We start from the raw sequence: 10,984 nt of genomic DNA, 5'->3' as shown, positions 1-10,984 counted from the left end.
GCGGGGGGGGGTCCCTTTTTGTGTCTCTGCATCTCTCTTTTCCTCCCATGGGTGTGTAAGTGTGTGCATGTTGCTACTTCTCTCCATCTCTGTCTTTCTTCTCTGTTTCTCTCTTCCTGTATCTTTTTGTTCTTATCTTGGTCTCTCTGCTGCTATTTCTACCTCTTTCAGCCTGTGTCTTTCTCTGTATGTCTCTTTCTTTCTCCGTGTCTCTCTCCTCTCTCTCTCTTTCTCCCTCCTCCCTCTCCCCTTTCTCAGTCTCTTTCTGTATCTCTGCGCCTTTCTTGCCCTCACTTTCTCCCCTCCTGCCCGCCCGCCGCTCCCTGCGCCTCGCCTGCCCCCACCGCCGCCGGTTCAGGGGAACGTGTGCGGAGCAATTGTCCTGGGGGACATTTGATGGATTAGAGCGCTGAACAGTTCCATTGCTAGGGGACCACCTGATCTCCTCCAGCCTGCGTCCCATATAAAGCCGGCAGCCGGAGTGCTGAGCACAGCTCCAGCGATCGCCTGTCTGCGCGCCGCCGCCACCAAGCCCGAGCGGGAGCCCGAGCCCGAGCCCGAGCCCGAGCCCAAGCCCGGGCCGCCACCACCAGTGCCGGCTCCGCGCGGCCGCCAGTCTGCCCGCTGGGAGCTGTCCAGTGCTGAAACCCCGCGCGGCCAGCCAATCGCGCCCGGCTGGCCGCCTCCCCCCACCCCCGGGGCCCCTCGCAAGTGCCTCGCCGAGCCCCCCGCCAGTCGCACCATGCCGCGCTCCTTCCTGGTAAAGAAGATCAAAGGGGACGGCTTCCAGTGCAGCGGGGTGCCGGCCCCCACCTACCACCCCTTGGAGACCGCCTACGTGCTGCCTGGCGCCCGAGGGCCGTCCGGGGACAACGGTGAGTGGGGCCGGGAGGGGAGAATGGAGACAGGAGCTCGGGCCCTCCCCAACTTGGGCCACGAGGAGAGGCGCGCGCGGCAGGGAACCCCGAGAGGAGATTTCCCTGGTCGTGTGCGCCTCCTGGGCTTCCCGAGGCCGGCGGGTGGGGCAGGGGCTAGGTCCCTACAAAGGGAAAGTCGCAGGGTCGACCATCCCGCAGCCACACGCCAGCCGTACTTTGAAAGTTGTGGCCCTAGAACGGGGTTGGGTTGAGTAGGAGGTGAGAGAACAGAGAACGAAGAGCGCCCATAAAGGGCTAATGCACAAGGCAGTCTGGGGATCCCCTCTTCGTGGAACAGGGAGGGAGCTGATGGCCTGAGTGCGCCCAGGGTGGGGAAGGTAAGCCAGCCCAGACCACCAGTCCCTGCCAAGATGGGGTTGGTTCCCTGGGGGTAGTCGGAGGTGCCCTTACTCCCTTCAAATCTGCTCCCCCTGGTGATGCCAGACAAGTGTTCTCAGGCCCTTGTAACAACTCTTTTGTTACCCTCAGCCACATGCCTGCCAAAGGCTGAGCCTGTTCTGGGGTCTGAGAGAAAGAGGGAATTTCTGGAAGGGGTTCCCCAAAGTGGCTCCTGGTCCCTGGGTGTTTTCCCTCCCCATACCCCTCCAGAGCCTGCCCCACTGCTCCTTTTAAGCACCCCCCTCGACACACACACACACACACACACACACACACACACTTCATCTCAGAGCAAGTTCCTGCAGGGACAAGGGCTTGAGGGACAAGAGAGGTCATTCAGGCCCAGAAGGGGTGATCTCTGGAGGGTTGGGGATACAGCAGAGACTGATTCTGTGGACACCTCCCACATCAAGGGGATCACAAAAGGTTTCTCCTCTGATGGCCCCCACCAAGGCAGGGGTCTAGGGAGGAGGCTTCCTTTTGGCAGTGAGGGATCTGGCATCAGATATGGCATTCGCCTTGGGGAATGTGTGTGTGAGAAAGAGAGAGAAAAAGAAGGAAGAGAAGAAAGGGCTAAGGATGAGGAGAGAGCTGAGATGGCAAAGGCAGGAGACCAGGAGGGTGGGGGCTTCCATTTCAGGGATTTCCAAGCACTTTACCCACATTCCGTCACTCTGCCAAGCCAGGTAGTGACAGGGTGCTCGGCAGAGGACTCTTTGACCTCATCAAGGTCAAAGAAGTTAGGGAGTGATCAGGGCTACAGTGCCAGCCCCTCAGCCCCTCACCTCCCTCAGATCCCCAACAGAACCCCCTTTTCCTCTGTCCACGTGTCCCCTGCTCTGCTGTCCTCTTTTCTTGAGCCTCTTGGGGTCAATGACAGGAGCCCATGGATATGGCTGGGCTTGTCTGAGTGCTGGCAGGACAGAAGGTGGCCCTGGGGCCATGCCAGGGCTGGGGATTTGTGTGCTGGGAGCTGGGTAGAAACTGAAATGTCTGCAAGACTGTGATGTGGACCCCCTGAGGGACTGACACAACGATCTGGTTTCCCACCCCGAGTCTCCTTGGTCCTGTCCCCAGGCCAGCTAAGGAAACCCAGAGAAGCCCAGATTATTTTGCATGCACAACCAAACTGGAGACTGTCCCTCAGGAAGGAGGCGGGAGAGTGCCTTGACTTGAATTCAGTCCAAAAAAGCTGAGCATGGAGCCCTGAGCAAATGATGGGAAGCGGGGTCTAAGCAAAGCCTTCAACAGGGGTGTTCCTGTAAAGGTTCCACCAAGTTTGACCCCCTAGACCCACTCGTCTTTGGGGCTTTCCCCAAAGAACTTCAGACCAACTCCCTGGCCTCCAGGGAATCCTGAGGCTGTCCTAGTAGCCAGATCCCTGGCCTGGAACTCAGATCTGGGCTCTAGATCTCTGACTAGCTGTGTGACCTTGGGCAAGTGTCTTCCTTTCTCTGCTCCCCAGTCTCCCCAGCAGTGAAAGGAGTTTGGATGGCATGAACTAAGCCAACTCTGACAAGCTCAGCTTCTGTGAAAGTCAAGTGTGGGGTGGGAGGCACTGGAGATGCCTAGACAAGAGTCTAATAGAATACTAGGAGGCCATTGTCAGGGTTTCTGTAGGGCTCCATTTAATATCTGACGCCTGGTTCAGGGTGGCAGAGCTTCTGGGACCTGGAGTTTTTCTTGGCTTCAGTCTCTGCAGGCTGCCCCATGGTGAGGACAGGCACCCTGGCCTGGCGGCCTTGGCAGTGTCTGCAGTGGACAGCATCAGTGCAGGAGACCAGGGGGTGACCCTTCACGCCTGGGTATGGCTGGGGAATTCAGGCTCTGCCCGGTCTTGCCTGCTTCCAGGCCAATCGTGGGGTGTGGCCAGACTGGGCAGTGAGAGCTCCCCCACTCCATGGATAGGTAGGGCTACCTAGGGTTCTCAGAGAGCTGGCCAGCTCCTGGTGGTCCGTTGTCTCCACTCTGCCGGAAATAACCTTGCTGAGCATTTGAGGGAAGTGTGAAAAATTGCTGAGCCGACATTTTTCTCTCCCAGCATGTGTAAGTGTGCTGGGTAAACAAGGAGAAAGGGGGGGGGGAGGTGAGGAGAGGGAGAGTGGGGAGGAGGAAGGGAGGAGAAGGCAGGGAGGGAGAGGGGAGGGCCTGGGGCTGGAGATAGTTCCAGTTATTAGAAGGATCTTCTTACAAGCCATTCCTGCAGCTCTAGCTGCAGGGCCAGGATGAGACTCGCTGGAGGGGAATGGGGGGGAGTGGGGTATGGATGCTTTGTGAATATGGAGTTCAGGGGAACCTCAGGTTCCTAGCTGATGTAGGACCCCAGATTAAAGAGGTGTACCCCCAGCTCAGGGAATGCCTGAGAGTGCTGGAGAATTCCTGAAGGACTCCTCCTACGGCGCGCGTGCGGGCACACACACACACACACACACACACAAGCAATGCTCTTCCTTGCCGCCCTACCTCCCGGTTCTCTTCCCTCTCAGCCTCCACAGGGCTGGGCAGAGGGTGCAGCAGGTGTGCCTAGGCTGCCCCCAAACCCACAGAACCCCTAACCAGGGAAGGGGAAGCCCCCAAATGGAAAAACCTCCAGGTCTCTCTGCAGAACTCCCTGATCTAATTTCATCATCCCCTCCAAGAAAATGCTTCTTTTTTCCCCTCCTGCTCCTTTGCTCCGCTGCTGTTTCTTGTCCCCCTGGAGCTCCCCTTCCCCTCATCTTCCCGGGTGATTCTGAGCACAGATCCAGTCTCTCTGAGATGCCAGCTCACGTCCTTAGACCCTCTCAGAACCTCATCCTCCATCTCCACCGAGCCTACCCCTCAACGACTACCCTTCACAGACCAAGCCCCCAACACGAGGTGCTGGGGACTGAGTCACCCCAGTGAAGGCCGCTGCTCATTCAGCTGCATGTCACTGGTCTCTGTGGGTCCCTGGCGTGCCCACCTCCCCTCAAACCCTAGCTCTGAACTCCAGCTGGGAGCCAGGTCCCCCTTCCTCTGCACCCCCACCCCAGCCTGCCCCCATATCCCCTCAGAGTTCATCTGACCAGGCTGATGAGGGATCAATGCCAATCCAATAACGCGGTTGTCTGCCCTCCGCAGCTACATTAAGCCTCCCCCAGTAGGCTGAGGAAGCTCTCCTGCATCTATCCATAGGCTTATCTAGTTGACCACATTACACCAGCGCCCGCCTCCTTTCACTCCGTCTGATGGCGCCGGGCAGTCGCTCCAGGCCTGGGAGTGTGGCTGAATGTCCCCAGCTTCTGCACATCTACCCCACGCCTCAGAAAGTCCATCTGGGGAGCAGAAATGCAAAAGGGCTGCCCCAGTCCCTTGGCAGAGGGAGCCCAGAGAAAGCTAGAGAGGTGCCCAAGGACACACAGCAGGCCCATCGCGGTCTTCTATAACCACCACCTCTCCTGGCATCTTCACCTTGGTGCAGGGTCAAGGTCCATGCTAAAGACATGTAAGATTTCCAGGTTCAAAGTCTAGGTCCAGGTTGAGGTCCAAGTCCAACATCCATGTTCTATGTCAGGTCTAGGACCAAGTGCAAAGTCAGGTCCAAGGTCAAAGTCCAAGGTTATAAGTCCAGTTCCAAGGTCCAGGACAAATATATGTCCAAGTTCAAGTTTCAATGTCCAGGAGCAGGTCAGGGTTCAGGATCTAAGCCTAGGTCCAAGGCCCAGGTCGACATTCTAGGTCCAGGATCAAGATCCAGGTCCAATTTCTAGTCCAAGGTCATGTCCAGGTCCGTTCTCAAGGCTGGCTGGGTTCAAGCCTTAGACCCACCATTAGCTTGATGTGTGGCCTTGGGGTAGTCTTCCACTACCCCCGCCTCAGTTTTTCTGTTGAAACTGAGCCGTTCAACTTGATCTCTTTCAGCTCTGACCTTCCAAGGACCCAGAAATCTGATTTTCCTAAGAATTAATGGGGCTTACTTAGTAGGAGAGTGGCGTAATGGGGTTAATATGGGGTATAGAATCTGGAGACCATGGTTCCCCCAATGCCTGGAGTCACAGGGGAACATGAGGGACCCAGCTGAGCTTCCATGCTTCGGACAGCCTCAGTTTGTGATCCCTGAGAGCAGGCAGGAAAGTACACCAAGTCCCTATGTCAAGGCAGCAATTTATACATCCCAAAGACTCTTAGGGCCACTCCCTCCTACCCCCCACACACAGTGTGGAGAGAGGGCAGAGGAGGACTAGCTCCAATCTACAGAGGGAAAACAGACCAGGAAGGGCCCTTGACCTGCCCAAGGTCATAAATGGTGGACCCCGCCACACCACCCTGGTGGCTGCTTCATCCACATGTTCTAGAGGCCCCATAGCCTGGAGGCTCTCTGGGGGAGGTGGGGGAATAGCAAGACACTGCTGAGAGAGATAAGCCCCCAGACCTCTTGGCCTCCTTCCCTGTGGTGGCCTCCCCCAGAGTGAAGTGTCCACCATCAGTCTTTGAGCAGGGAGGGGGTTGGAATGAGCCCTCTACTCACACCCCTCTGGGGCAGAGAGAGGGCAGGGCATAAAGCAGGGAGGGCAGAGAAGGCAGGGCATTACACAACACTCCCTGTCTCCAGAAGGAGGCCCAGGAGGGGCCCACCTGAGATGCTCCAAGGGAGCAGGAGGCTGCTCCACCAACCAGGGCTGAGCTGTTCAAGGTGCTCAGCCTACCCACTCCCATCTCCACAACTCCTTGAAAAATCTTTCCTATCGATTTCTGCAGAGCCGTGAGTCTCCTTGAGGATGATGGGAATTGGGTCAGATTCAGGAAGGACCACAATATCAGGAATTCCAGGAGGTGAGCGTGGTCGGGAGAGGCCCTGCAATCCTCCAGAAGCTCCCTGGGCCTGAGTAGTGGGCATCAGCCCCACCCGTTATAGCTCTGATCACATTGAGCCAGTCCTCATTCTGCCCCTGCTCATGTGGACTCAGGGACCGCCCCCACCCCAGAGGGCAGGTGTACAATCTGCCAGGCCCTTGGAGGAAGTGGGTGTCATTTCTGGTCCAATGCCCAGAGAACCGCTAACAAAGATGCTATAATAAGGGGAGGGGGAGGTACCCAGCCCCTTTGCCCAGCTCTGTGAGCAGACAGGAGAAACTATTTTTATCCCCTTTGCTGCTGACAGACCTGGCTTTCTGCTCAGCTGGCTGGAGCTGATTCTCGAGGCCCGAGGCCCTGGCACAGTAAGAAGCAGCTCTAAATATACCATGCAGCAGCCCCTGTAGCCCCCGCCACCCAGCAGGGCTGGGCCTCCTCGGGAAACTGGGACGCCTGGGAAGCTGGCCCACCACCAGGCCCTCTCCCTTTCGCATCTCAGGAGCCGGAGGTGGGAGTAAGGCTGGATATTCCCTGGAGGAAGTTTGGGACTTGGGAGTCTGGGAGAGACTAGGGGAAGGAGCCTGGACTGGGAGGCAAGAGGCTGGCCTAGCTCTGACACGAACTTCCTCTGTAACCTAAGGTAGGTCAAGGGCCCTCTCTGGGCCTCAGCTTCTGCAAAATGAGGGCCCAGGAGGAAATGACCATGCTGAACATAAGCTGATGTACATAAAGCACTCAGCTGGGTGCCTTGTTCCATCAGTGTTCGGCCGTTACTGCTACTGTTTACAAACACTGATAAGGGGCTGGAGCATTTTCTAGAACATCAGCTTTTCCCCACCCCCAACACCCCACCATCCCACAAGACACAGGCCAACTGGGAGGTATTATCTGAAGAAATCCATCCCACCTCCCTCCCCTCACTGGTCTCCAAGCCCACTCTGGTGTTTTGGAAAGAGCAGAGGCTTTGGAGCATTTCAAGCCTGACTCCTCCTGGAGAGAGCTTGACCAATCTCTCCCTTCTCTGGGCCTCTGGGCTTAGTGCAGTGCCTGGCATACAGCAGGGGCACTGTGTTATTTGGAAGTATTATTATCATTATCATTATTATCACCTGTCAGGGATTCTCCCCAACCCTCACCCCAAGGGAGGTCACGGAGTTGGATGAGACAATGTCTGCAAAGGGCCCAGGACCTTAATGCCCATAAAATTCCCTTCTCCTTTTAGTCTGGGATTTTTTTCCCCTGGATTCTGGACCTTCAGTCTAAAATATCAAGACTCTTGGTTGGACAGAGAAAACCAAGTCATTCTCAGGTAACATGTACACAACATCACCACATCTCCAAAGTGTTTCAGATGGGGGGATTTGGGCCCAGAGAGACTGCATGATCTGCCCATGGTCACACAGCTAGGGGTGAGGATGAGGACCAGTATGAGAGCCAGGTCTTCTGCTTCTGGGTCCCTGCCTCTCCCTGCTTTACTGAGACCCAAATAAGAAAGTCCTATCTCGCCCTGTCAGCTGGCAGGACAGGCAGCTCCGCCTTCTACAGTCACCCATGGGACAGAAGAAGATGCCCAGAGCCCGCCTGGATTCCATACACAGGGTTAAAGCATATTTTATAGTGCTGTAAAGGGTTTTCTGAAGAGCCCCGGTGGCACAGTGGTTAAGCGCTTGGCTGCTAACTGAAAGGCTGGCGGTTTGAACCCATCAGCTGCTCTGTGGGAGAAAGATATGGCAATCTGCTTCTGTAAAGATTACAGCCTTGGAAATCCTATGGGACAGTTCTACTCTGTTCTATAGGGTCACTATGAGTCAGAATCGACTCGAAGGCAATGGGTTTTTTTTTTTTTTTAAAGGGTTCTCCCAGGTGGTACAAGTGGTTTACAACTGGCTGCTAACCAAAAGGTTGGTGGTTCAAACCCACCCAGCAGCTCTATGGAAAAAAGGCCTGGCAATCTGCTTCTGTAAAGATTACAGTCAAGAAAATCCTATGGAGGAGTTCTAATCTGTAACACATGGGGTCATCAAGAGTCAGGGGCCAACCTGACAGCAGCTAACAAAACCAAAGGCTCTTCAGGATTGAGGCCCAGAAAGGTGAGGTGACTTGCCCAAGGTCACACAGTAGCTGAGACACTCATGTATATCCGTCTACTCAAAAGGGTATCACTAGGGATTGTAGGCATAATAATAACGGCAATAACAACAGCTTGAGAGGTTACGGTGTGCCAGGCATTACACTAAGCACTTTATATGTATTAACTCATTCAACCCTATTATGAGCTCCTTTATAAGATGTGGCACAAAGAGGTTAAGCAACAACCATGGTCACATAGCTAAAGACAAGTCTGTGGATCTGGGGAGAATGGGATAGAGTTAGGGGAGAGGGTGGGAGAGAGGAAGGACAAACAGTATCATGGAGGAACCTATTCAGCCACGATGCAAAAAGGGTCTTTATAGCATCCCAGCCAACCTCCTTCCTGTACAGACCAAGACCAGAGAGATTAGGCAACCTGCTCAAAGTCACACAGCAAGTTAGAACCACCTCCTCCTAATATGACCATACAGACTCTCATATGACACCCAACCCATGCCAAACTCCACCCCACTGGGCATCAGGTCTGGTCCCACAATTCTGGTCCAGAGGGCGATGCCACATCTGCCCCAAGGTGGATGAGCAACGTTAGTTTGAGGCACCTCTATTTCTGCACAAAGAGCCCCGGGCCACAGGAGCACAGTACTGCAGTGCTGCAGACTGCCACCAGAGGGCGTCATGGGCAGAACGCCCTGTTTGAGTGAAGACTGCCTACTTCACCGAGCTACTACTATGACGGGGGGCTTTCTCATCAGGACAAGAGGTAGAAATTACACATTCTTAGTAAGGAAAGAGGAGCCTGGTGGCGCAGTGGTTAAAGCAGCATGGCTACTAACCAAAAGATCAGTAGTTTGAATCCACCACTTCCGTAAAGATTAAAAAACCAAAAACCAAACCTATTAGTGACCCTATACAACAGAGTAGAACTGCACAATAAGGTTTCCAAGGAACGGCTGGTGGATCCGAACTGCCAATCTTTGGTTGGCAGCCGAGCTCTTAACCACTGTGCCACCAGGGCTCCTTGCCTTGGAAACCCTATGGGGTAGTTCTACTCTGTCTTACAGGGTTGCTATGAGTCGGAATTGACTCGACTGCAGTGTTTTTTTTGGGGGTGGGTGGGTAAGAAAACAAGCCCAGAGAAGAGTAGTAAGAGGTGACGAGGAGGACCCCAGGAAAGCAGAAACACAGGAACCCATCTGGAGAATTTGTTATTATTATTAATAATGATGACCAATATATATTGTGAGTTTATAATGTGCCAGGCACTGGACTGGGATTCTAGCTCTGACATACAAGCTGTGTGCCCCTGGGCATGTTCCTTAGTGTCCTTGTGCCTCAGTTTTCCCATCTTTAAAATGGTACCAGCCTTGGAGTTGTGAGGGTGGGGTGCATTCCTACGTGTAAAGCCCTTAAAACAGTGCCTGGCCAGTAAGTGCTCTATGAGCGTCAGTCATTACTTGCTTACTCTGTGTTTGTTTACTCATGGACTCACTACAACTGTATGAATTAGGTGCTTTTGTAATCCCCTATTTTACAGCCAGGGAAATGGGGGCACAGAGAGGTCAAGGAGTTTGCCCAAGGTTACACAGTGTGGAATGGTAAAGCCAGAACTGTGCTCTTAACCAATATGCAATCCTTCTCTAATAATAGAGCATGCAAAGCACTGGTCATATGATCAGTGACCCTCACAAATGGATCCTATGCTCTCTCCATTTCCACAGAAAGGACCTGAGAAGCAGAAAGATGCACCATTTGCCCAAGATCACCCAGCTAGAATCTGTGTCAGGGAATCAAATCACTCCTCCCCATTCTATGGTTTGGCCAGAAGCCTGGGTAGACACGATGGCCTGTGGCAGACCCTTCTGGACTGTCAAGTGAGGCTGACCTGGCGAATTTTTATCACTCATTCCACAAATACTTGAGTGCCCACTAACCGCCAGGCACTATGCTGGAAGCTAGGGACAGGAGATGAACAACCCAACCACAGCCCCTTCCCCAGGGGAAAGGAGCAAAGCAGTACAGTGAGTTTCAATCCTGGCACCACCTCTTGAGTAAGTCCCATCACCACTCTGTGCCTCAGTTTCCGTATCTGTAAAATGGAGCTAATAAGCATATTTTTGCGATGATTAAATGAAGTGCTGGGGGTGAAGCACTTAGCACAGTGCCTGGCACATAGTTAAGTGCTCAATAAATATTATTATCAACATCAGTAATTACAATGTGAGAAAATAAACAGTGAGGGCCTGGGAGTGTCCAACATGTCATTTAACTTAGTATGAAACATATTCCCTGAACACCTCGGGGCCTGGCTCCTAGGGTGGGAAGCAGAGGAAACCTCCAGACAAAGGGGGACGGGAGGGGAAGGATGAAGTGCTGAGAGGCTGGGCACGCCGACTTATAAAACTCCCACCACCGCTGCCCAGCTCCATCTGTCCACCAAGCCCCTCCCCCACTGAGTCGCCCACCCCCATAATCCCCACTGGCTTCTGCAGGGGCAGCTGAAGGGACAGAGAGGAAAATAAGGGCACACGCTGGCCTTCAGGGCTGGAGGACAGTCCACGCAGACCTAACCCTGTGACATACTATTGTTGTTAGTTGCCATCGAGTCAACCCCAACTCATGGTGACCCGATGTGTGTAAAGTAGAGCTGTGCTCCATAGGCTATTTATGGCTGTGACTTTTCAGAAGCAGATCACCAGGGCTTTCTTCTGAGGCACCTCAGGGTGGGTTCAAACCACCAACCTTTCAGTTAGTAGCCATGCGCT

The 10,984-nt window shown here is 54.1% G+C and overlaps 1 protein-coding gene across 1 annotated transcript in view; it reads left to right on the top strand.

Moving 5' to 3' along the window:
• The first annotated feature begins 742 nt into the window (after positions 1-742).
• SCRT2 (scratch family transcriptional repressor 2) overlaps positions 743-10,984 on the top strand; it is a 12,893-nt gene continuing 2,651 nt past the window's right edge. The window contains exon 1 of the mRNA XM_004370606.1: positions 743-875. Coding sequence (XP_004370663.1) covers positions 743-875 — 133 coding nt within the window. The remainder of the gene's footprint in view (positions 876-10,984) is intronic.

Source organism: Trichechus manatus, unplaced genomic scaffold (assembly GCF_000243295.1).
Source record: "Trichechus manatus latirostris isolate Lorelei unplaced genomic scaffold, TriManLat1.0 scaffold00008, whole genome shotgun sequence".
NCBI classification, from domain to species: domain Eukaryota; kingdom Metazoa; phylum Chordata; class Mammalia; order Sirenia; family Trichechidae; genus Trichechus; species Trichechus manatus.
Note: the sequence above shows the minus strand (reverse complement) of the source record. Positions and strands in the feature narration are given on the sequence as shown.